Source organism: Mesoplodon mirus (assembly GCF_964341445.2).
Source record: "Mesoplodon mirus genome assembly, chromosome: 2".
NCBI classification, from domain to species: Eukaryota; Metazoa; Chordata; class Mammalia; order Artiodactyla; family Ziphiidae; genus Mesoplodon; species Mesoplodon mirus.
In genome coordinates this window covers 8,984,533-9,011,506 of record NC_138977.1, presented here as the reverse complement: position 1 = coordinate 9,011,506, position 26,974 = coordinate 8,984,533, and the positions used below count along the sequence as shown (strand labels likewise).

The 26,974-nt window shown below is 44.5% G+C and overlaps 1 protein-coding gene across 1 annotated transcript; it reads left to right on the top strand.

Annotated features, from left to right (window-relative positions):
- Window positions 1–8,577: 8,577 nt before the first annotated feature.
- On the top strand, window positions 8,578–19,342 carry REELD1 (reeler domain containing 1; the record flags this gene model as incomplete). The annotated part of the gene is made up of 6 exons (XM_082611237.1): window positions 8,578–8,785; window positions 10,828–10,984; window positions 12,266–12,429; window positions 15,587–15,920; window positions 17,362–17,425; window positions 18,622–19,342. 6 exons carry the CDS (start codon window positions 8,578–8,580, stop codon window positions 19,225–19,227), a joined length of 1,533 nt encoding a protein of 510 aa, XP_082467363.1. The 3' UTR covers window positions 19,228–19,342.
- Between the last annotated feature and the right edge of the window lie 7,632 nt (window positions 19,343–26,974).

Here is a 26,974-nt window from a genome sequence, read left to right as displayed (position 1 = left end):
CCCCTGATAACCACAAATCTGTTCTCTATGTCTGTGAGTCTGTTTCTGTTTCGTAGATATGTTCATTTGTGTCGTATTTTAGATTCCACATATAAGTGATATTATATGGTATTTGTCTTTCCATGGTCTCTTAATCTTACCACACTGAACAAACTTTCTCAACCTTGTGGACAAAAATAAAATAGAGAAGTTGTTGGTTTGCTTGAAGGATTTGTAACTGATTCTTGGAAAAGAAACTACATAAATAAACACACCTGGGTGAGCAACTGCACTTAAAATGGGTTGCAACCTTCTGTTCTTGGTTCTATACAGTTTCATATTTTCATCAGTTACTCAGGTAAAAGAATCAGGGCTTCCCTGGTGGCGCAGTGGTTGAGAGTCCGCCTGCCGATTCAGGGGACACGGGTTCGTGCCCCGGTCCGGGAAGATCCCACATGCCGCGGAGTGGCTGGGCCCGTGAGCCATGGCCGCCGAGCCTGCGCGTCCGGAGCCTGTGCTCCGCAACGGGAGAGGCGACAACAGGGAGAGGCAACAACAGTGAGAGGCCCGCGTACCGCCAAAAAAAAAAAAAAAAAAAGAATCAAAGATTTTTCAGATGATGTAGTATAAGTAGGAACAGATAATATTAGAAATAGAATCAAGAATTGAAAAGCTTAATAATGTAGAATAAGAGAAGGAAAGCACTAAACTGGAAACAAAAAGCACTTCAATTAGGGTTTGGGTTTATTTTTAAGCTACATAACACAGTTTGTATTATTGAATGATTGAATCTCATTGTAGGAAGGAATTGTTGGCTCTCTAGCTTACCTAAGCAGTCCCACTCAATAGTTCTCCAGGCCAACGTTTTTCAGTCCGCATGATATGGCACTGGAGATGAAATCAATTTAGTGGATGAAGTTCAGCATTTTAAAAAAGTAAAATAGAGGGATTTCCCTGGTGGTCCAGTGGCTAAGATTCCCCACTCCCAATGCAGGGGGCCTGGGTTCGATCCCTGGTCGAGGAACTAGATCACGCATGCCTGCCTCAACTAAGACCTGGCACAGCCAAAATAAGTAAATAAATATATTTTTAAAAAAGTAAAATAGAAAGAAAAACCCAAAGTGCACCATAACAATTAGTAGTAGTAGTAGTTAGACTTTTGTTTCCATTTTGTTCTCAAATCAAGTATGCATGTATATGGTGGTGATATAAAATATATTATCTACTATATGTATATACTATATGTAATATATACTATGTATAATATTTAATAAATAGTGTATTATATATGCTATGTATAACATATACATTATACTTATACTATATATATATATATATATATAATTTTCTGAAGATTGTGGTGGAAAATTTGAAAGCCACTGCTATGGCCCATTCTTAAATACCTTTCTTTCATTGCTTCATAAGTAAGACACTATCTACATGAAAAGCTGCAGACTTCTACTTTGTCTTTGTACAGATTTGACTCATAGGAGGATTTTTTCTATTAATATTGAATTTAAATTTGTTCTGAGCTTGAGCACATTCGTTGTCTCTCAGCCTTGCCACATACTGGCCAGAAAGTCTTTGCTCAAACCATTTTACGTCTTTAATCCAAGATATCCAAATGTTTAAAAATACAAATATTACTACTAATAAAGCAATAATGCTTTCCAAACTTAATGTGACAGTAAAATCTTTTTTTAAAGAGAAGACACTTTAAAAAACTCAAGATTTCACAAATGCTCTTCTTCTTCATAATCTTTAAGTTTACCTTGGACAAACCTAATCTCTTCTTGTCAACCCTTCAGCTATTTGAAAACACCTCTCATAAATCTTCTCCCCTGTCCGCCCAACTGCTCTTTGGAAATGCAGGTTCAGAGCCCACAAGCCACTCCGGCCACTCTCTTCTAAATGCGCTCCAGTTTGCATATGTTTATTCTGTTTTATTTATTTTCTTCTGTATACTCATTTTAAAGTAAGTATGCAACGTGAAAAGTGACATGCAAGCAATGAAAATAGCCGTGTTGGGTGAAGGAACTTATTGACAATGACTTTGCTGCTTCAAAATTGTTTTTTTTTAAACATCTTTATTGGAGTATAATTGCTTTACAATATCAAAATTGTTTTTAATGTTAGTTTAGACCCATCTTCCACAGAAATAAAGCAGGGTGCCCAGAATCTAATTCCAAATGTAGACTTGTGATCTCAGAATATGAAGAACATATTCTTGTTCAAAAGACAAAATTGCACTAAGAAGTTTTGGGTTGTTTTTAGTGACATGCTTGTAGTTTAAAACTCTAAAGTTTTTTGTTTGTTTTGTTTTGTTTTTTATGCCTGCTGGTGAGCCATATCTCTACCATCTTGGGTTTGTGTCATTGGTTTTTTTCTGACCCAAGAAAAGCACTTAACATTTGTCCTTGTTTAATTTCATCTTGTTAGATTCATCTCATTGCTCCGGCCTGTCAAGATCGTTTTTCATTATTATTCTGTTGTGGAGTTGTCTGCTTACTCACCCCAGGGCTGGTCACCTACAGGCCAGAGTCACATGCCCGCCACACCTCCCTCCCTCAGCCCTGGGGGAAGGGGCCACAGGGAGCCCCTCGCATGAAGGAGATGACAATCAGCATCCTTTCGGAGAGATCCTGCAGCCAGTTTATCATCTCTCTAGTTATCCTTGTGTTATTTTAGCCCATTCTTCTCCTTATGGTCCATAAAGATAATAAGTAGGCAACTGGTTATATATACCTTTCTTACTTAGCTTCTAGGCAGCTTAGAGCCTGGGTCAATTAACCATTTTCAATGGGTCTAAGCCATTCAAAATCGATAGAAATAAACTAATAACATATGTGGTAAAAAGCTTTTGTTTTTAAATGATGTACTTCTATAATATATGTAATTTAAAAGAATCTGGCTATATAAATTCCACTTGGGACTGTTCCTATCTTGTATATTTCAAATAGTTATTTTTATACGCATGGCACAGAAAAGCAAAACACTAAAGGAGCTGCCATATTTGAATTTTGTTTAGACAAAAACTATGTTAGAATAATTAATAGTTTCTGCCTATCTATAGATCCTTCAGTAACACATGTGTGAATTTGACTTTGGGAGGGAGATAGAGGTGCTTTGGTGGAGGAATTAGTACTGATGTGCCCTTTTATCATGTGAGATAAGCAAACAAGTCAGCAGGAGATTTAGTGAAATGATGGCGTTAAAGGGGTATTATTGGCTCAGCTCAAGGTAGACCTTTCATTAAACTTTGAAGGGTGCTGTTGCTACATGGATTTTGTCCCCTTCACAGCAATGTTTCCATGTAAAGGGAGAATTAACTACTGGCCTAGGCATTGGGAAGGCTGGTGTTTCTCCTTCCAGCTTTCCTGGTCGGAAGCAAATGAGTACATTTCTCTAAGATGCTTCAGGCTCATGCAGACGCGGGCCCCCCTCACGTATTAGAGGTGTGTGCAGAGGACTTAATGATTCAGTCAAGACATTGGCCAGTCTCCCGGTAGCAAGGGCAGGTGTAGTATTAGCGGCTGTGCGGCATCGCCCTGGAGGCCGACATCTCCTGCGATTTAACAGGAGGCCAGTGAAGGAGGCCTGTCCGTTTCAGGTGCCCGTTTAGTAGAAGAAAGGGCTGTGTTAACAGAATGTGACAGAACTCCAGTGGGTCTGGGGGGAATATGGACCCGGCTCTGGAGTTGAGGGTCATAAAGCCAAAGAAGGAATTCATCCTTCAGAAATTGTCTCTAAAAAGTGAACCAGAGAATCGTCTTTGGAGTGTGGTCTTTGGAGGTGCCTTGAAAAATGTTTTTTAAAATTTCTCAATTTTGATGAAGGGCCTTCACGTTCAAAGATTCTGGTATTCTCCATTGGCAAGGGAGGGTGGGGTGGAGGGTGCTTCTCAAACAATCTGCTTCGTTTTGATGCAGGCTGGATAAGAGGTTTGCATCACTTCCGTAAGGGGGAAACTTAGAGAACCCTCCTTGAGACTGCTTCCGTGATGGGACAGAAAAAGGCAGTGTGAAGAGTGAGAAGGTGAAGGATGATATTTACGTACTAGAATAAGCATGTTCTTTTTTTTTTTTTTTTTTTTTTTTCTGGTATGTGGGTCTCTCACTGTTGTGGCCTCTCCTGTTGCGGAGCACAGGCTCCGGACACGCAGGCGCTCAGCGGCCATGGCTCACGGGCCCAGACGCTCCATGGCATGTGGGATCTTCCCGGACCGGGGCACGAATCCGTGTCCCCTGCATCGGCAGGCAGACTCTCAACCACTGCGCCACCAGGGAAGCCCCAAGCATGTTCTTTTTTTAAAAAAAATAGGGAGAGAAAAAAGGGAAAAAAGAAAATATATCCTTAGAATTTTAAAATTTCTTTAATTTGAGAACATCTGCCATGGATGGAAGGATGGAAAACATTTGACAATGTGCAGTACTGAGGCGCCCTTACCTCCAGTTATGCTGCGGGCTTTTTACCTGCATCCTTGGAAGGAGTGGATTTGCCCATTTACGTTAGGTTTGCAAGCTCAGGAGGCGAGTTCCTCCGTGAGGGTAAGTTCTCACGGGGTGTCCTACTTAACCAGGGGGCCTTCCAAACCCTGGCCCAAGAAGCAGAAAATTGAAGTCTCGCTGCCATCCTTAATTTACCTCACAACCCACACTCTCTGTATACTTCAGTTTTCTGGAACATTGATGGCAGCTGTAACAGCACAGGGGTTGGGCCACAGGTTCCAGAGCTCCTCCGCTTAGGAGCAATGTGACCTCAGACAAGTTGTCCTAATCTTTCTATGCCTCAGGCTCCTCATCTGTAAAATGGGAGATTATGAATACATAGTTTATAGGGTCGTTGTGAAGATTAGCTGAGTACATACAAGTAGAGTTAGATGTGTGCCTAGCACATAGTAAGAACTCAACAACTGGGAGCTATTATTCCTCCTTCCCTGGGAAGGTTGGAAGAGGATGATTAACATAAATGAAACACGTAGAGTTCTGAACACAGAGGTGCATGCACCTTGACCTTCCTTAGCTTCTGTCTGTGCTAAATTATTTAACAGATAGCCTCACAGTAAGCATGGTACTGTGCTATGTATTGGTGCTTAGCAACTTTAAGATGAATCCTACCCTCCAGGGGTTTAGTGCTTGGTTGGTAGAGAAGATAAGACACACAAAGCCAATCAGTTGCAATGCAGGGCCGTGAGGGGGACCAAGTGGCCACATGAGGATAAAGAGTATACATGGTGTAGGATACTTTAAAAAGGCTACAGAACAGTCATAAATGAATTATTTGAAGACTGATTTTTGAGACTAATTTTTGGCATCCAATCACAAGATGTGAGTGTTTGGGTTTTTTGAAAAGGGAAAAGGAAATTCTTAACCAACCCCCAGATACTCCTTCTCTGTACTTCCATAGTCATATGTGATTCTATCTCTGCCCATAGTTTTGTGATTATCTGCGGATGCTTTAGTCTCCATCTCCAGCATTACAAAGGCAGATGTTGTGTTATTCATCTTGATAGCCCAGCCCTGTGTACATGGCCTGCACTTAGCAGGCATTTAGGAAACGTTGGCTGAGGAGTGGATGATGCTAAGAGGGCATTTTCAGCCTGTCTTAAGATCAAATGCTATCTTCCTTATTTCAGATATAGGTTATATTTTGTGTTCAGGCTTTCTAAATACCAATTTTTAAAAACCCCTCCTTTGTCTCCATACAAACAGTCTCCAGATCTTACTGACTCTTCCCTTTACTTCCATTTCCTCCCAACAACATCACTGGCTCCAACACCCTACATCAGGCATGCCTCATTTTATTTCCGGATAATTACAACTAATGCGATCCGTTTTTTCCCACTTTCACACCATTGTTCAACCTCTTTCTTCGGCTTTGAATGTCCTACTACCCTTCTCTATCTACCCAAACCCCACCTAACCTCTAAGATCCACCATCTTTTCTTGTTTCTAGTTGAAATACCTCTCTCTGCTCTAAATTCTGGTAGCCTGGCTTTAATCTCCCTTCTAATAACAGCTGTGATTTATTGCTATGCATCATATACAAGGACACCTAGTCCTTAGAGTATCCTTGTGAGAAATCTAATCATCTCCCCACCTCACAGATGGGAAAACTGAGGTTCATCACCATTAATTAACTTGCCAAGGCCACACAACTAACTTGCTGTCTGATTCTTTCTTCTATATCCTGCCACCCCACCTCAAGTAAACGTTAACTCCTAGAGAGAAGAGATACTGCTGACACTTTCTTACATTAGCCAACTCTCTGTAAGTACTTTTTTGCAAATAGTAAGCAACTATTGATTTGTTTTAAAGTCCTGTTCGTCTGTATTGTTCTTTAACAGGGAGAATACAGGAGGGAATAATTGGGTAGAAAAAAAGCACTGAAAGATTCTTTTTTTCCAATGGAAAAAGTGCATGGCAGCATGGAGAAGGAAGCAAGTCGACAAGCCTGAGACATTTACATAAATGTCCATCAATTTCCCATTTTTAAGTAAATTAAAGTCGAGTTCAAAGAAAGTTGTGAAAATTTTTCTCTTTTCTTACACTGCTTTTTTTTTTTTTGGTGGTGGGGTACACGAGCCGCTCACTGTTGTGGCCTGTCCCGCTGTGGAGCACAGGCTCCGTATGCGCAGGCTCAGCGGCCATGGCTCACGGGCCCAGCCGCTCCGTGGCATGTGGGATCCTCCCAGACTGGGGCACGAACCCGTGTCCCCTGCATCGGCAGGCGGACTCTCAACCACTGCGCCACCAGGGAAGCCCCCTCCATAGGCATCTGTGTTCAATCTGCCTCTGTGAGGAGGAGCCCAGCTTCCGCCATCAACAAGGGCTCCCCGGGGCTGTCTATGTGGCCCCTCTGAAAGGAGATGAGAAGGGCCCTGGGTCTCCTCAGCTGAGAATATGCTTTTACAGCTCCTTGTTTATCATCTTCTAATGTGTCTGGAAATCGGTAGGAATGGCCCCTTGTGCGGTAGGGGTTTTGACTTTTACTGCCTTATGGAGAACAAACCTAGCAGAGAAAGGTATTGTCTGAGGACTCTTAGGACAAGTCCAAGAGATTCCCATTATACAATAGATCATACTCTGGTCCCCTGTGTCTGGTCAGCGTAAAGGTGGCGATGGTGTGTGCAGATAGGATGGCAGTAGATGACATGATGATTTGGTTGTATGGTTTACCTCCTTAGTCTAACTGCTTTTATAGCTAATTTCACCAAATTTTTACATTTTATTTTTACCTTTTAAAATGAGCTTATTAGAGAGGAGAGCTGTTGTTGCTTTGCATGGCTCCTTAGATCACAATATTAGCAGAACTTTTAAAATACATGTACCTAGGACTATAAAAACAAATAGCTATTTTTTTTAAAATGCCAACTAGTCCTGAATTTTTACTCAGAGAGCTTTTCATCTGTCTTATTTGCTATTTCTCACTTTACTTTCATCTGTGAATTTCTTTGACAATCAACTTTTAATTCTTTCGGATGGACATCCGAGGTGTAAACAAAAATATTTACTCTATAAATGTTACTTTGCCCAAACATTTTATTCTATTTCTGAGCCAGGTTTTTTGTGGGTTTCTTTTTTTTCCCCAGTATATTTAACAAAGTATAGAGTGGATGGGCTTGGGTATAACTTTCTCTGTTCATCTTCTCTGTGAGAAAGGAGTGAAATAATTAAAAATCATCAACAGGAGAAAGGACAGGAGTTATCGAAGCATTGCAAATTTAGCAGTCTCCTCTAAATAACTGATCGTTGGCAGAAGGTATGTAGCCGTTAACTCTGTAATCTGCAATTAGAGAGATAAACCAAGTCACCATATGCCAGGCTGCCTGCCCATATTGGAATATTGGGTGTCTCATTTCAGCAATAATATATTACAGCTCAGATTGTCCTTGGATATCAGACAGTTTGTAAGAAGTCCACATTAGGATTCAAACATTTTCTGATCTTTTTTCTTTGATGTAATTAGTATAGCCTCTCTTTAAAAAGAAACATTCTTACAAAAAAATTACAAGAAGTGAGGTTTTAAAAAAAAGGGTTTAGAAATGAAATACTTCCTACAGTCTGGCACATTTTTTTTTTTCTTGTGGTTTCATTTTTCACATTTAAACTTTAATTCAATTGAAATTCCTTTTAGTTAAAAGTTGTTCTAGCTATATTTATTGATCATTTCCACATTGATTTTTTTGGGTTTTTTTAAATGCCATTTTAAAGAGATATACTTTTGTTTTTAACAGAAGTATAGTTGATTTACAATGTTGTGTTAGTTTCAGGTATACAGCACAGTGATTCAGTTATACATATATATCTATTTTTATTCAGATTATTTCCTTTATAGGTTATTACAAAACATTGAGTACAATTCCCTATGCTATTACAGTAGGTCCTTGTTGGTTATCTATTTTATGTATAGTAATGCGGCACATCTTTTTGATCTTGACCTTGAGTGCTTACAATCTGGGGAGGTGATACCAAAGGTATTTCAGGTTTAAAGGCAGTGTGGGATTCAGGTCAGGCACATTCAGAAGGACATCATATCGTTTTCCCAAACAGCATCTGAATTTAAGCTGCTGTTTCTCGGGGCACAGGAAAGGGGAGGATGAGGGTCCCCGCTGCCCTCTCAGGCTGGGCTTGTGCCGCTCTCTGCCTGGCATCCAGCTCCTCTGCCTTTTCCCATGGGGCTGTCTCGGTGGCCTGTGTGGACATGCAGCCCAAGCACATTCCAGCCCAGCCTCGGAACCCCAGGACCCCCCACATCACCATTCTCACTGGCAGTTCTTCCAACTCACCGGGTGACACGGCTTCGGGTATGTATGGGAGAGGCTTTGAGAGACCCCCAGGAGCCCCTGGGCCCTAGTGACAAATTCCAAGTTGTGTTTGTCCCAGGTAGGAGTTTCCTGGGCTAAAGTTTGGCTTAATCCTAAGAAGAAATTATGTAGCCAAAAATAAGTATGAAATATTTGTGGGTTTAAAAAAAATTTTTTTATTGAAGCATAGTTGATTTACAATGCTGTATTAATATCTGCTGTGTAGTAAAGTGACTCAGTTATTCACATATATACATTATTTTTTATACTCTTTTCCACTATGGTTTATCACAGGATATTGAATATAGTTCCCTGTGCTCTACAGTAGGACCTTGTTGTTTATCCATTCTATATGTAATACAGAATGTGCATCTGCTAACCCCAAACTCCCAATCCATCCCTCCCCACACCCGCCTCCTCCGTGGCCACCACAAGTCTGTTCTCTATGTCTGTGAGTCTGTTTCTCTTTCGTAGATAGGTTCATTTGTGCCCTATTTTAGATTCTACATGAAAGTGATATCATATGGTATTTGTCTTTCTCCTTCTGACTTATTTCACTTAGTATGATAATCCCTAGTTGCAGCTATGAAGCATGAAATATTTGTATCATGAAACTCATATAACTAATCTCGATATTGATATTAATCTTTATAAGAGAAGAGGGCACAAATGGCCTTATAATAAAAAAATTATTTTGTCTTTATTATAAGGTATAAATATAGTTACCCTGAACAAACATCACATATCAAGGATGTGTAAGAAATAGACTTGTTTCCTCCTTATTTAAAACTAAAATTATTTGAGGAGTGAAAAGAGCATTTCCTGCTATTTTAGTTCAGGTGCCTACAAATTCAGAGCGAGAACTTGAGTGCAGGTGGTTTATTTGGGGAGTGATCCAGGAAGCATAGATGAGAGAGAGGGAAAGGGTGACAGGGAATAACAAAACACTAATAAGAGGTGTCAAATAGAGTGGGTTACAGCTGTGGGCAATGCACAGGGGTCCAATTCCAGTGGGGACCCTCTGAGAAACCACGGGAAACACACCTGTGCATCTTCCCTTGGGAGGATGGAGGACTGTTATTTATTGGTTGAGGGTAGCCCCCCAGGGGTGTTTCCACCATCCATCCCACCTCCCAACACACATACACACACTTCAGAGTCACACCTGCCCACCTTGGACCAAACTCCCAAGATGCCAGCTGGAAAAAGCAAGAAAGACAGCTACTCATGCAGAGTGAAAGAAGTCAGAAAGAGAAAAACAAGTATCATATATTAACGCATGTATGTGGAATCTAGAAAAATGGTGCAGATGAACCAATTTGCAGGGCAGGAATAGAGAGATGAATGTAGAGAATGGGCGGGTGGACTCTGTGGGGGAAGCGGAGGGTGGGATGAATTGGGAGATTGGGATTGAAATAGATACACCACCGTGTGCACAACAGAGAGCTAGTGGGAACCGGTGGTATATAGTGCAGGGAATGCAGCTCAGTGCTCTATGATGACCTAGAGGGGTGAGATGGCAGGGTCACTGGGGCTGCCCCATAGAGTGTCTCTACGGGGGGACTAAAAAAAATTGTCCCAACTCCCCTCTGTGCTGTTATCCATGGTCCAGGAATGTGTGATGTCCCTCCTCCCTGCGCACAGATGAACCTTGGCCAATCTCTCCAGGAAGTTCTCACTAGGGAACAAAAGAGATGCTGGGGGCTTCCCTGGTGGCGCAGTGCTTGAGAGTCCGCCTGCTGATGCAGGGGACATGGGTTCGTGCCCCGGTCCGAGAAGATCCCACATGCCGCGGAGCGGCTGGGCCCGTGAGCCATGGCCGCTGAGCCTGCACGTCCGGAGCCTGTGCTCCGCAACGGGAGAGGCCACAGCAGTGAGAGGCCCATGTACCGCAAAAAAAAAAAAAAAAAAAAAAAGAGCTGCTGGTGGGAGAGTCGGGAGAGAGCCCAGAAAGAGAGAGACAGAGGCAGGCTCACCGTGGACACTTCCCGGGCCTGAGCAGAGCCACTGAGGGTTCCGTGCTTCGGCTTATTGCCCACCAGACGGGTGTGATCATGACATCACCCACCTCGTAGTGTTGCATAAGGACGAAGGAGCCAGTATCTGCCAACTGCGTGGACCAGTTCCCAACAACCGTAAGCATCACACAAGCATCATCGTTCCTCAGAAAGACCGTGGCTTTGTCCTTTTCCCTCACATGTACCAAGAAAGCGAACTTCTTTTATTATTATTTTTTTTTTTTGGTTTTTAAGAAAGGGTATGTATTCCTCAGTTTCTTTCCCTTACACCCTCATATACAGAAGAGGGAGGTTGTGCCCAAGTGTGGAGACATCCAGACCCCATGGTTGTCCCCTCTGCACTGGGGAACGTGAGAGATGAGGTGTGTGTCCCCCGTCCCTCAGGGTCCTCTTCCCTTCCATCCATTCCTGGTGGCCTAACGCAGCAGGAAGGACACACAAGGAGGACAACACCGTGCCCTGATGACTCTGCTCATCTGGAAAGGCCAGGACACTCGACTGTTGTTGTAACTGGCTCCTGCCAGGACTTTGGTTCCAATGCAATGGAGGTGTGGTGCCTGAAGGCCTTCAATCTGTACAGTGACTTTTATTTCTCAAAGCCCCTCCGTTTGTATTTTTAGATTTACTGTCATAGCTGCTCTGTGCTACAGAAGAAGTAGTTCAGAAACCGTTATCTCCCTTTGGCAGAAAAAGGAGCTGAGTCACTGGTCAGAAGCATCTCTCAAGTCCTCCTACATTTTCTCACCTCCCAGGATCCTTTCCCACCATAACCTTGACATGACAACGAACCATGACTTTTACTTGCCCCTTAACTCTCTGGGTGATCTCAGCTAAATTCATCACATTTTTATAACTGTCTTCTGAATACTTACAGTGAGAAAAATGGTGCTTGCCAATAATCCCTAATTCGGTAAAATTTGGGTGAGGATGAATGAGATCATGTTGGTGCAAATGATTTTTACTGAAGAAAGGCATTATGTATTCAAAATATAATTTAGAATAGGAATGATTTACCTCTCATTTTCAATAGCATTTACAATTCCAATAGGATTACACAATTTTACAACAGATTTATAAAATTTTCAATGAAGGGTGTAATTCAATTCATGACATACCAGTAATGGCAAATGATCACAGTTGAAGATGAAACCTTTTGAGTCGACGGTTCTAGAAGATACCTTTTAGTCAAAAGGAGCTTCTTAATGATTGCATTTATTCAGGAGGGTAATTGATTTGTACCTATTGTCTCCTATTTTAATTATTTGCTGCTATTGAGCTTTTGTTTTTAAAAAGAATGAAGTCACCCGAGGGAGTAACACAATCATCTCTCTCTAAGTTCTATCCATGTAGACTTGGGTTCTTCTTTATCTTCTTGTTTGTTCTCTCCTTTCTATCAGGGTGGCCCGAGGTACGATTTAAGGGAAACGAAATCCTCGAATCACTCTGCTTTCTTTCTCCACAGTTTATCAGTGGTCCAGTCATATTTTGTTTACTGGGCGAGGATTGAATCATCTGTCATGTCTCAACAGACACACAGTAGAGCTAGTTCCAACAGCCACGTGGAGTCTGGCTCACCTATGCCAGGCCCTGGGCAGAGGCCAGAGGGCAGGGAAGGAACCGCCCCAGGTGCAGCTAGCCGCTGCATTCACCAGCCTGGTTGGCAGCCTTATTTTCACAGTTACTAATTTTCACTTAAGAGTGACTCCAGCCAGTGTCCGGTTCCTGGGACCCAACCAATAGACACCTGCCTTGGGAGTGTCAACAGTCCCTGGGGCTGTGATCCCACAGCCATGGGTGTGGGTCGGGAGGACTCTTGCAAGTTCAGGGTTCGTTGCAGCAAACACACTCTGCCCGGCTCAACCTCACAGGTGAAGGTGGGCCACGAAGCATTGGAACTGAGCTGCAAAACCAAAAAAATAGCCATACACCTTCCCCCACTCCCACACTTAACAAATTACCACGATATTTCAGCTGTTTTCCCCAGACCCCTGAGGCTGCACAGGGAGCACCAGAAAGAAATAAACTTTTTTTCTTTTTTTATGTAAGTTCATCCAGTTTTGATTGTTACTTTCCGAGGTAGGTAGATGGCTCTTTGCAGCCTGGGTTGTAGAACAGAATCAGGAATGAGAGGCTGTTTCAATGGCAATGATTGTTTTTCCTGGCTCACCAAGTGACTTTAGATTCCATTGGCCCATGAACTTCTGAGAAAACAAACAAACAAAAACAGACAATGAAAAAAACCCTAACCAGCTAGAGAATGTCTGATCCACCTGAAAATTCCTGGTGAAATGGAACTCATTTTCGTTATTTATATCTAGTTAAGTGCTCTGAACAGATGCCTTCATAAAGGCATCCAATCATCTGCACAGAAGATCCAACCTTTGATCCATTCAATTCCACTTTCCTTTCCGGGCTAACATGGTGAGGCCGGGATCCGATATGAATCCCTGACTTTGCTAGTCTAGCAGACCCAGGCTCAGAGCCAACCCTGGGCCACCCTCCATCTCTGCCTGTGACCAAAACCTTTGTTTTCTCCACATTGCCCAGCACTGCTCTTCCAACCTTTTCACCAAGATACTCCTAAAAGCAGAGAAAAGGTCTCAGGGTCTGAGAGGGTGGCCTTAAGAAGACCCTGCAAATCCAACATGGGTTTGAAGTCTCCTGTTTCATGTTATAAATCATGCGAATGTTGCATTCTGATCCCAGGCATGTTTGTTTTAAGATGAATATGAATAACAGTGAGGCTTCAGGAAGATGGGTCCCGTTGATACTGTAAAGTCGCTCAGATGGTTGACCCTGATGGCACCTTGTCCCCTGGGGGGTGGCCGACTCCAATCTGAGCAGTTACAGGGTAGACCCCTCATCATGCTATTCACATTCCTCCGCTTTGCTCTTGCCTGTTTTCTTACCCATTCCTCTACACAAACCCCAGCGCTTCCCAAGGGAAAAACGAATGTGTGTGTGTGTGTGTGTGTGTGTGTGTGTACATGCGCACACATTGGGGGAGGTGTCATCTAACAAAGTTAAATGGATTTTTTAACTGTAAGAAGACTTCAGCTGGCAAATGTGAGTGACAAATTGTCCCATTGGGAAGATAGTATATTGTATCTCTCAAACTTATTTTCCAGCAGAGCCTTGGAACACTTTGGGATCCTACCCAACCTCACTAGGCATGACCTACTTTTATATCTCCATGTTTTGCCTTCTGACATTTCCTTAAACGGAACTGTTCCTCATGATGAACTATTTACCTTTCCAGGAGCGATTCAAATATCTCCTTTGTGAGCCTTTTCCCTTTACTTCTTGGTAGGCAAATGTAATTTCTTTTTTTTTTTTTTTTTTTTTTTGCGGTACACGGGCCTCTCACTGTTGTGGCCTCTCCTGTTTGCGGAGCACAGGCTCCGCACGTGCAGGCTCAGAGGCCATGGCTCACGGGCCCAGCCGCTCCACGGCATGTGGGATCCTCCCAGACCGGGGCACAAACCCGTGTCCCCTGCATTGGCAGGCAGACTCTCAACCACTGCGCCACGAGGGAAGCCCTGTAATTGCTTTCTTTAGCTCTGGTATTGAAGCTCTCATCACACTGCGATTTATAAGGTTAGGCATCTAGGAGTCTGTCCCCTAGATTTTGAATTCAGAAACAACAGTTGGCAATCAGCATCACTTCTGCCTCCCCAGCACCTGGAATGATGCCCAGCACGCAGTGGGTCTGCAGAAAGTGTCTGAAAGCATTTAGAGTTCAGGCAGGAGTTAAAACTGTCAGAATTTTTGCTAAATTCTGCGTGTCTGTGTAAGCCTTCTTTATTTTTCACTTCAATCTCGGTCTTTTTGAGTAATGAAGACATTAGAACAAAGTGTCACACACACACACAAAAAAAAAAAAAAAAGAGAGAGAGAGAGAGAGAGAGAGAGAGAGTGAAAGAAAGAATTCAGTCCAACCCAGTTGGAGCCCTGGCCAGAGAAACTTCTGTTGGCACCTTTTTTTGAACAACATCATGGTCGCCCTACTCATCATCGTGGTAAACACGTAGTGCAGGTCGCATCTGTACCAGGCACTGTGCTGCATGCGTTTACATCAATGACTTCACTTTACCCCTGCTACAGTCCTAGGCTGTAGGTACCATTACTGGTCTCGTTTTACAAAAGAAGAAACTGACACTCTGGAGGACTTACCCCAAATCAGGAATTAGCAGAGTGAAGAGCTGAACCCAGACAATGATTCCAAAACCTGTGCTTGTTTGTTTGCTGCCCTCTGTGAAGCTGTTTCTAATGCTCTGGGCCATCATGTCAGCTCATCACAGATGGGAAAGGAGACAGTGGAGGGCAGTGATCCCACCTCTGCCCGTAGCAGAGGCTCGAGTCCTTACCATCACTGGGGAAACTTTTTGCATTAATATACTATGGCAAGAATGATCTAGGGCTTTAAAAAATCTGTGATTTGTGGGATTCCATTTTATTTTCTAGCTAGAAGCAGGTTTTGGCAGAAGTGAGAAAACATAGAGTGGTCACAGCGGTTTCTATATTCTCTGATTGGTGACTGTCAAGAATGCACAAGCCCAGGAGGCTAGGAGCTTACTCTTTAAAAAGACATGAGAATTCAGGTGCTTTGCTGCTTGGTCAGGAGTTTCTATTACTGAGCAAATCATCTTTATGGTGATGCTTTTGAGTGGTTCACACTTAATGGTCTGTCCTCAGGCACGTTAAAGTCTCTGGCATTCAGTCCATTGTCCTGGCTGTGTATGCTAATCGATAAAAGGAGCGATTTCTCCTTCTCTCCCTGTAGTGTCTCTGGGCCTCCGCTTGGCCCCCAGGGTCCCCATCACTCTTCCTCAGCAGCGCTCAGATATCTCTGCTGTGGCCGTCCCTGGAGCTGCAGAAGGGGACAGCTTAGATCCTGTTCCTGCCAATGTTCAGGTGACAGAATTTCCTGGGGCTGCAGAGACTCCATTCCAAGCATCTTCACACATAGCTGCCATAGTCAGCGATGGCCACCAGCCCAGTGGGGACAGCAACCGAACCCTGGAACCATCCCTGGACGTTCGTGGGCTGGAGAGGTTCATGGCTATCAGAGGATTCTCCTCAGAGAGCTTTGCTTCCAGCCCTAGCACCCACCACAGGTAATGGGCCAGGGGGTGGGCCATTCGGGACAGGTGGTGGGATGAGGCCAAACACAAGGGTGCTGAGGAAATGGAACCTTCTTGGAGTCAGACAGAAAAAGATCTTAACCATATTTATTCTTAAGTACGTGAGAAACACTGATAGTAGAAAAGCCACTGGTCAGAAGAGCTGGATATATAAATTACCTGGGGAAACTGTACTGTCTTGGACAGGGTGAGGTCTCTGAGATGCTGCTATAAATAAAATAAAATATAAATGTAGGTTTTATATTTTAGAGACATACATTTATAATATGTAAATATATATAATATATAAATATAAATTATATAAATCAATAAAAGCATTCACTGAGTCTTCGCTGCCATCTTCACACACCACCTGCCCCCATTCCCTCTCTAACTCCAAACTCCAGTGTTTCCAACAAATGTAATTTTATCAGTATACACAGCAGTGACAGGAAACGTTGCTTTTATTTATTTATTTATTTATTTATTTTTGCTGCGTTGGGTCTTCGTTGCTGCCCGCAGGCTTTCTCTAGTTGTGGTGAGCGGGGCTCTTTGTTACGATGCACAGGCTTCTCATTGCAGTGGCTTCTTTTGTTGTGGAGCATGGACTCTATAGGCACGCAAGCTTCAGTAGTTGTGGCTCGGGGGCTCTAGAGCGCAGGCTCAGTAGTTGTGACGCACGGGCTTCGTTGCTCCGCCGCATGTGGGATCTTCCCAAACCAGGGATCGAACCCATGTTCCCTGCATTGGCAGGTGGATCCTTAACCACTGCGCCACCAGGAAAGCCCCAGGAAACGTTTCTTTTCGATTATCATACGAAGTGAAATAAAGTCAGAGAAAGACAAATACCATATGATATCACTTATATGTGGAATCTAAAGAAAATAATGCAAATGAACTTATTTACAAAACAGAAACAAACTAACAGACTTAGAGAATGAACTTATGGTTACCAGTGGGGAAACGCAGATTGAGAATTTGGGATCGACATGTACACGCTGCTCTATTTCAAATAGATAGAAAGGTTTTAGCACAGGGAACTCTGCTCAGTACTCTGTAATAACCTAAATGGGAAAAGAATTTGCAAAAGAATAGATACATGTATATGTAAACTGAATCACTTTGCTGTACGCCTGGAATTAACACAGCATTGTTAATCAACTCGACTCCAAAATAAAATAAAAATAAATTAAATAAATTAATTTCTGAAGGAAAAATCAAACAAACAAAAAAACCTGGCAGCAAAGTAGGTAGGTAGGAATAAAGATAAAATAAAATTGGTCATGAATTAATAATTTTTGAAGCTGGGTGGTAAATATTTGGGGGTTCATTATATTATTCTACTTGTTTATTTTGAATATTTTTATAATAAAAGATAAGACAAAACCCCCAATACTTAGGGGCTCCTTCTAAGCCTTTTTTCCCTTCCCTTTAGGACTCAGAATGATCCAAGCTTTGATTCATTGGAAACTTGCCTACCCTCGGATAGGGATGAACAGGTGGCAGCCAAGTTGTGCATGGGCAGTGAGTTTGGTATTTTTGATGCCAGAGCAGGAAGTTCCAGGCTGGGAAATCAGAGCTATTAGACTAGTAGCCAAAATCAGAGAGAAGGAGGCAAGGGTATGATATATACACAGCATCTTTTTCCAATCAATATCAGCCTTTTCATTATACACAGCGTCTCTGAAGTTATCGGCAATTGTAGAAATTGATGGTTTTGGTGAGTTGTTTTCCCACTTAGCTTCGGTTAATAAGCCCTCTCTCCTCCTCCCCCCACGCTGTCCTTCATAACGTTGCCCTCAAAATACCATGTATGGTCCCAGAGGTTAGATCAATGGGCAATATAAAATATACATGCCCAATGATATACTATTCCTTTGAACTCTTAAAAGGAACACAAAATAAAACATGGTATAATATCCTTACTCAAATTTATTGGAACCTACAGCAAGATTCAATGGTCCCTCTTACATAAAAAGACACACTCAAAGCTTTCAGCCATTGGAGGTGACTGTCACCCATATTGGTCTAGAAGCCTCTTAAACGACCCTAAGTTTATTCTTGTAAGTGGCCTCCGTGATCTCTCAGTGGAGTTTCCATTAGCTTCCCCATCCCCATTAATAACAAGTGCATGTTTATCTATATGGACATTTTCCTCTGAGCTCTTTTTTTAAAATTAATTTATTTAAATATATTTATTTATTTTTGGCTGCGTTGGGTCTTTGGTGCTGCGCGTGGGCTTTCTCTAGTCGCGGTGAGCAGGGGCTACCCTTCCTTGTGGTGCACGGGTTTCTCATTGCGGTGGCTTCTCTTGTTGCGGAGCACAGGCTCTAGGCACACGGGCTTCAGTAGCTGTGGCTCGTGGGCTCTAGGTGCACAGGCTTCAGTAGTTGTAGCACATGGGCTCTAGAACACAGGCTCAGTAGTTGTGGCGCACGGGCTTAGTCGCTCCGCGGCATGTGGGATCTTCCCGGACCAGGGCTCGAACCCATGTCCCCTGCATTGGCAGGTGGATTCTTAACCACTGCGCCACCAGGGAAGTCCCCTCTGAGCCCTTTTAAGAGCAGGCATGAGGCTGGGTTTTCAGCTGCAATCTGGGATTCTCTAAGGAACTCAGGTTAGTTGCAAAGTTCCGTGGCTGCTTGGGGGGGTAGACCAGCCCCTTTGATTTCTCTTTTTTCCTTCGCTTTTCTAGGACAAGATGAAGGCCTCAAGTAGGAGGGTGATGAGGCCTCCTCTGTACACTGTCCATCTTTCCTATCCTCGCCTCTGGTCCTCTGGGGCACTCACTGGACATGGGGCCAGGGCGGCCAATCCAACCCCTGTCCTCCACACCTCTGCCATCTCCAGGCCACCCACTGCCAGTGGCCAGCCAGAGGCATCAAGACCCTCTGCCAGCTTCCTGCCTCAGTCAAAGCACAAGGGGCCCAAAGTGAGGGAGGGCAATGGAGAGAGTGGCGTGGGACACCCCAGGAAGACCAACCCAAGGCCTGAGCTTGGGCAAGACGCAGCCAGGGCCCCTTTGGGGATCCAGCTCGGGACTCTGCAGCTGGGAATCCTGCTTTGCCTTTCAGCTGCTTTGGGCATGACCGTGGCTGTTGGCTTTCGCTACCTGCATACCCAGTCTTGCCACAAGCAGACAGAAGGATCCTTTAGTGCGCCTGCTGGGGACGCAGCTGCCAGGAGTGATGGAGGCGAGATCATGCAGGTCAGGAGGATTGGGGAGAAGAGTTTTGTTCTGGTTGAAGCAGAATACAACGGGGTCACTCCCTCTGTGGGTAGCAAGGAAACAGTCCTCTGAGAAGGCTTCTCAGTGTCCCCCTTAGACCCTGCAGAGTGTCTCAGCCAGAACAGAGCTACTGAGACTAGCTGATGAGGACAGGCATGCACTGCGCCTCCCATCAGGGAACAGTTAGTGGAGGGAGCAGCAAAAGGACAGTTTTATCAACAGAGGGAATTATTTTCCGGCTTTGTTGTCTTAACATCTGTAATTTAGCAGCTTTTTTTTTTCTTTCTTTCTTTTTTTTTAGCAGCTTTTTTTTTCTTTTTGCAATTAGATGGTCTGTTTGAAGAGTTAAACTCAACACAATGAATATTGTATAACCTGCTCATTAACTAGACTCCCGTGGCCACTGAGCTTCCTCCGTTGCCTTAAGGAACCCACAGAAATAGAACTTCTGTGCCTCCTCAGCGTGTCAGCCTCATCGACTCTCTGAAAAAAAGTAACGTGGAGGTTGAGTCTCTTGCAAGAAAAAGGACTGCAGCCCTCCCTTTGCCTCTTCAACCGTCCCCCCCAAAGAAGTTCTGTTTCCCAAACTGGAGTTCAAAGGTGGCTCTGATGTCGTTGCCTGGGTGAGTGCAAGGGTATTCAGCCTTCTTGGACTCTCAGAAGCCTGGCAAATCTGCCATGGAAATGGATCCAAAGCAAGGAAGAGTTTAGAGAGTTTGATTACCCACATCTGTGGGAAAACATACATGCAGCAGGAGGCCATAAACACCAGAGAGGGGTAAGCAAGCCTCTTCATCAGGGGTAAGTGGATCTGAGATCACCCATCCATTTACACTTGATGAGAGACTTATGTATCCCAGAGACTAGCAGACATCTTGCCTTTTGCGAAAGGTCAGGCTGAAGAAAATGATGATACCAGCACAGTTTGAGGAAGAGTCTTTACCCGTCTAAGAAAGCAAGATGGACGAAGACCATCTACCCGCCCTCGTGACTTTATGAAGATCACTTTGATTTAGCAAGAGTCCCACAGATACTACATGAGGTCAAAAGAACATGTTTGAATATAACTCTCGAATATGCTCACCTAATATAACACAATGGAATTAGCTGCCTTTTCAAAGGTAAACCTATTACAGAGTCACGATCCATTTAAATGTGGAAACAAAAACCACTATAAATTTGGAAAGGGTATTTCTTGATGGAGCACCTAAATCGTGCAGGTACTGTGCTAAGAACTGTACATTTATTTTCACATTTAATTCTCACAATAACTTCATGAGGAAGAATTTCAGTAAATCGTTAAAGAGAAGGAGGCATTCGTGACATCTCGATTCAACAAAAACATTTTTAAAAAATTGGGTGTGTAGGAAAGAGCTGCTTCTGTTTTTCCAGCCCCTGTTAGCTCACTGGGCATCGATTCCAACATTCTCTCCTTCTGGATTCTAGGCTTGACAGATCTGTCCCCTGACTTCAGTCAAGCGCTTCATTGGGCACATGGAGACCTAGGTAATTGTATGTTCACAAATGAAGGTGTTCTAGGCATGCTGTGGAAAGAGACACATGTACTGTACTCCAGTTGGGGCCACAGATATCCCTCCTACATACCCCACCCTCCCCAGGGATGCCCCCCGCCAAGATGCAGAAGACAAGCCGTCTCACTAGTGGAGAGCTCCCATCTGGCCAGGTCACATCAGAGCTGGGTGCACCACATATACACGACCTTCCAGATCTTTCCTGTCCAAGAGGATATTATCCTGTGTAAACAGACTGTTTTGATTATCTATTGCTGTGAAACAAACTACCCCTTAACCCAGTGCTTTAAAACAACACCTACCACTGATGGTCTCACGTGACGCTGGGGTTGCCTGGGCTCAGCTGGGCAGCTTTTCTGCTCTGCCTGTTGTCAAATGGGCTGGAACAGCCCAGATGACTCACTCACGGGGCTGGCAGTTCATGCTGGCTGCTGGCTGGGTACTCACTGGGGCCGTGGATGAGTGTGGGAAACAATTTGCTTCTCCTCTTCGTGGCTTCTTACTGCATAGTGGCTGGGTTCCCAGAAGGAGTGTCCCAGGCAGACAAAAGGAGAAGCTGGGCATCTTGTAAGGCTTAGCCTGGGAAGTAACACGGTTTTACTCCCGCCACGTTCTGGTGGTCACAGCATGTCACAGCCCTCATCCTTCCAAGGGAAGGGCAACAGATTTCAGTTTTCAAAGGAAGAAGTGGCAAAGGAGTTGAAGCTATGTTTAATTCACTGCATCGCTGGTTAGACTGCTGACCTGCCACGGGGCTTGTGTGAGAAGAGACAGGCTGCTCATCTTCAGGAGATGCCATGGGTCACCCTCCCTGCAAAGCATCAAAGGGGCCGACGGAACTCTCCAGGCTTTAGGGGGTTTTGGTTGTTTGTTTGTTTTTGCGGTACGCGGGCCTCTCACTGTTGTGGCCTCTCCCGTTGCGGAGCACAGGCTCCGGACGCGCAGGCTCAGCGGCCATGGCTCACGGTCCCAGCCGCTCCGCGGCATGTGGGATCTTCCCGGACCGGGGCACGAATCCGTGTCCCCTGCATCGGCAGGCGGCCTCTCAACCACTGCGCCGCCAGGGAAGCCCTTGTTTGTTTTTTTGTTTGTGTTTTTGGCCACACCGCGAGGCTTGCGGGATCTTAGTTCCCCGACCAGGGATCGAACCCATGCCCACGGCAGTGAAAGTGCCGAGTCCTAACCGCTGGATGGCCAGGGAATTGCCCAGGCTTTAGGGTTTAGGCACCTCCTCTTCCCCAGCTGGGAACTCCAGATCAGGCACGATAGTGTCAGGGTACAGAAGAGTCACCAGACTTATGAGCCTCAGCTTCCTCATCAGAGATAAATGGATCACAAAATGTTTTACCTCTTTTGGCTGTTGTGAAGAGTAAATGCATGTTGAACACTTAGCTGCCTCTAACCGACATGCCATTGTTATTAGCATCATCCTGCAGCTGCGACACTATCTTTAAATCTAGTCCATTTAGAGAAATCCTATGGCCACCAAAAATGTGATTCCCTGTCCGTGACAATTTCTCCCCCTGTGCCCCTACTGCCCCAGCCCAGCCAGTGGAGGCATCTCAGCATTGGTTGTCATGGCAGCCATTGGCTACAGTTCCTGCTGGGGTCAGACATTTTTGCTGAGACATTCTGAGTAAACTCCGTTTTGGGAAGGGTGGCTGGAATCCCCAAGCCTGAATTCAGGACACATAAAACCCCTCCGTCACTGTGATCTTGAAGGTCCTCTAAGCCTGGCTTCAGAGAAGCCCCAGAGGAGAGTGAGCAGGCAGTGTTCATTTAACCTGAAGGCACTTACTAAAGCACAAAGCCCTTAAAAGTTATAAAAAGGCAAAGGACTCAAATGCAGCATCTTAAAATAACTTTTTTGTTTTGTGGGAACAGCTAGAGAATTGCTCAGCCAACCACTTCTTGGAGAAGGAAGTTTGGGGCTAAAGACACATTTCAGGGAAAATAACAGAAAAACAATTGCTAAAAACTCTATTTTAAACAAACGGTTTTACATCTATTGTGCTAATTTCATAAGCACAGATCGGGGCTAGGGGTGGGCTTTAACCTTTTTACATTCAGAGACTATTTTTGATATTTCTAATTAATTTCTCCCCTTGGATACAATAATTTTGGTAAATCACAACTTAACGCTTAACTGTAGCCTGGCTGAGCTATCTCGCTGTCAAGGCTGTCTGCATTAATTTGCTGTTACAATGTTTGTTTTCTTTTTAAAAAAATTCTAATTAACAACAACAAAAAAAATGGATCAACAAGCCAGTAAATATTTAAACAAGTGTCACGTTTTATTTGAAATGTTGTCTGGGAAGAGCTGGCAACTTATGAATAAATTACAGATAGCATACCTTCTCCCAGTCTTGGACTTCCGGTATTAAAAAGCGATCCAAGCCTTTCTGGAATGCAGGCTCTGTGATTTGATTTCATGTCACCCCGACGTATTCCCCTCTTCTAAAAATGGTGTGTGGCAAGGAATTTCTTCTATTCAGGTGAAATGAATTTGCATTCATTTGTTTTATTAAACTTGAGCATTTCTCCATTTTCTTAAGCTATTCAGAACTCAGCTCCATCTGGCCTTTAGGGGTTTGCAAAAACAGCCATAATCATCTCTGGCTTAGAATATCAGGAGGGCCTTTGCGACGAAAGGCTGGCTGATGTTTTGTGGGTTTGTTCTGTTCTTTAAATGCAAAAAGAAAAGCGAACATTTTGAGACCCTGCTCCTTTGAGCAGATGGGTGGAGTGGCTGAGACAACTGAAGTCTGGCAAATGTCTTTTGGTTTTTGTGTTTTGCTTTTAAAACATAAATCGTCCAGGCTACACTGTCTCCACATTCTCTAATGGCTTTCCATCTTGCTCAGAATAAAATGTCAATATCCGGACTGGGCTGACCAGGTACTGTGAGACCCGGTCCTCCGACCACCTTCTTGCACATTCCCTGAGTTTCCAAGAATGGTTCAGGGATGCTGCACAGCTCCATCCAGCTCCCTTGGTCTGGCTGCTCTTCTTGTCTGGAAACTGGTTCCCCCCAGACCTCCACAGTCTTCCGAACTTTGCTCCCATGTTGCCTCATCTGAGCAGCATCTCCTGTCCCCTGCCCCCCACCACTCTCTATGCCCTTGGTTGCTTTAGAATATTGACAGCACTTCTTACCTCCTGAGTCTATGCATTCATTTGTGTGTTTATTTTCAGACTCTCCTTGACTAGGATGCTTTGTAAAGGCAGAGACATTGTTTATTCATTGCTAATTGTTCCCAGTACATAGTAAGTTATCAATAAATAACAAGTGAGTGAAAAGTTCAGTGTTCCTGTTACTGTCACCACTGCCTGGTCTAGATCGAACTTGAACATGCAGCACCTTGGGCTGCTGCAGGTGCCTGGGTGTCAAGCAGTACGAGTTTCTCTCCAAAGGTGAACTAAAGAGTGCTGTGTGCCGCTGTCCCCAGGAGGGGAATATTCTGTGTCTCAGATCCAAGGCTTGGAGAGCTCTTGGTAGGGAGGAGTTGAGAATGGACTTACCCTTTCAATCTTGGCTGGGCAGAAGGTAACCTGAAAGGAGTCTTCCCACTTCACCTGTGAGCATATGTTCTTCAGTTTATGTGGTCTGGCACGGGGTTTCTCATCCTCCATGCTATCAACATTTGGGGTTGGATCATTCTTTGCTGTGGAGGACTGTCCCGTGCATTGTCGGAGGTTTAGCAGCATCCCTGGCCTCTACCCTTTAGATGCCAGGGGTACCCCTAGGCGTGACAGGCAAAAGCATTCCCAGACATTGCCAGATGTCCCCTGGGGGGGCAGAATCACCCCCAGTTGGGAACCACTGGCCTAGCAACTAAGAGATGCAATGATAGGCCCTTAGATGAAGCAGCATCTCCTAAATCATTCCCATATTCAGTGACGGAGTGGGCAGTATTGCAATAGAGAACTGCAGGATTCAAACATTGGAAATGGCTTGAAAGATGATCTGACTCCGTGGTTTTGAATTTTTAATTTTGCCTATTAGGTGAGACAGTAAAGGCTGAATGCTCTCGTTGAAGGCTGAGTATATTTCTCCTTCCCCCTCACCCTATCCCAGCACCCCACCCCCCACCCCCGCCTTCTCTCTCACCTTGAGGCACTGCCTCAGAAATGCAGGGCCCCAACCAGCATGGACTGAAACCATTAACAACACCTCCTCGTTAAAGATGAGGCGAGCAAGGCCCCCCTGAGCCGTCACAGTCAAACAACAAGATAGGGTCTAGGTGGTCCTCGGATTCCTGCCTCTCACCTCGACTTCCAACCGACTTTTCTTGTGCCATACTCAGCAGACCATTTATTTTCTTGAAGCATGGTGTGTGCTGTAAATATCTCAGTAGATCCAGAGACAGCCTGGAATCAAGCGGAAAAAATGGCCTAGAATGATTCATCCACAGTTGCTGTTAGGACCCGAAGGATGAACGGACTTTGGGCAATGGCCACCGCGGTGGGCTGAGGGTGTTACTGAGTCCAGGCTCATGCTGCTCGCCCCACGACAAGCCAGTAATGGAGAGATGAATTGCTGGGGCAAGGAATAGCGACTTTATTCTGAAAGCCAGCAAACCGAGATGGTGGGCTCCATGCCCAAAGAACCATCCTGCCTGAGTCAGAATTCAGCTTCTTTTTAAAAAATTTTTTTATTTTATTTTATTTTTTTTTATTTATTTGGGCGGTACGCGGGCCTCTCACTGTTGTGGCCTCTCCCATTGCGGAGCACAGGATCTGGACGCACAGGCTCAGCGGCCACGGCTCACGCACGGGTCCAGCCGCTCCGCGGCACGTGGGATCCTCCCGGACCGGGGCACGAACCCACGTCCCCTGCATCGGCAGGCAGACTCTCAACCACTGCGCCACCAGGAAAGCCCCCAGGCTTCTTTTATACTAAAAGTGGGAGGGAGTAAAGTCAAACACTCCCTGGTTCCCATCAGCCTCCGGAAGGGATGTGTTAATTTCCTCCTTCCTGCAGCCATTCACAGGTGGGCCTGCTCAGGATGTTTCCTGTGAGCTAAACAAAGGTATTTTAGCCTAATGCTCATGACCTGGGAAGCAGGGTTCCCAGAGATGGGCCATTATGTACAATTTAATCTTATAGGCAACGTCCCTTTAGTGATTAACTTGTAATAGAATACAAAAGATTCTTCCCTATTACAAGGGAAGGAGACATGACGGAGGGAAAAGAGACCAATAGGCCCAGATAGGGAAGGTGCTGGCTGTCACCATCCACTACCCAGCTAAGAGACACCACTTTAAGATGTTTCTTTGGTTTACAGCCGCCATCTTGAACTCACTACCTCCCTTCCTCTGGGCTCCTTCATTTTCCTTCCTTCAAATAGCCCCTTGGGAGAATCTTCCCCCCATCAGCTGGTCAGAGACGGTTTCTGCCAAGGGTTTTGTTAGTTACTTGGTCGAGGAAAGAAGCTGCCTGGAGATACATTCCATTGGATATTAAAGAATGTGTTTTCCTGATTTATAGTCAGGCTAGGCAGGGTTGTCTGAGAGGCAAGGAACCAATGGGGATATCCACTTTGACTAATGATTAATTATTATACCTAAAGTGATGTTTTCCTATCATCTGATAGGCTAGAAAAATAGACTACAGCTTGCCAGGTTAGCATCACGGGTCACAGATGTTGCCTCTGCATTTTCAGATTGTATTATCCATTACAGACGGCATCTTCTCATTTAGAAACATAATTTGTTGTTCTCGCAGACAAAAAAAAACCCTGACATTTCACTTGCAAGCCGAAGATTAGAATCACAGCACAGGACCACAGATGGGAGTACATTAGGATGTGGTTGCGGTGTCCCTGAATCAAGGACATGAGGCTTGTGCCAGGAGAGCTGTAGAAGGCGGTGACTTCTGATCTTTATTATGCAAATGTGCAGCCCTGAGAGCCGGGCTGTTTAACCTCATCAGGGGAAATGTCACTGATCATTTCAAGCTCCAAATGTAGCACGAGCATGAGTACCATTATGTTATGATTATTATTATTTGTAGAGCATGATGTAAGCCCGAGCCCTCTGATGAAGCGGCGTCTCTGCTTGCCCAGACCCTCTGGGGTTGAAAATCGAGTCTTCCTGATGTTAAACAATTAAACAAACAAATATATCTTGTTCTCTCTCTTTAATGCTTGTGGAGGGGGTGCTGTCCAGGTCTGGTGTCTGCCAGGCATGGGGAAGATGGTGAGAGTTTCACAACGTCTAATTTCCACCCCCAGATGCTTCCTCTCCTGTCTCCTGCAGGAATTATGCCCCAGTGACAGAGGTGT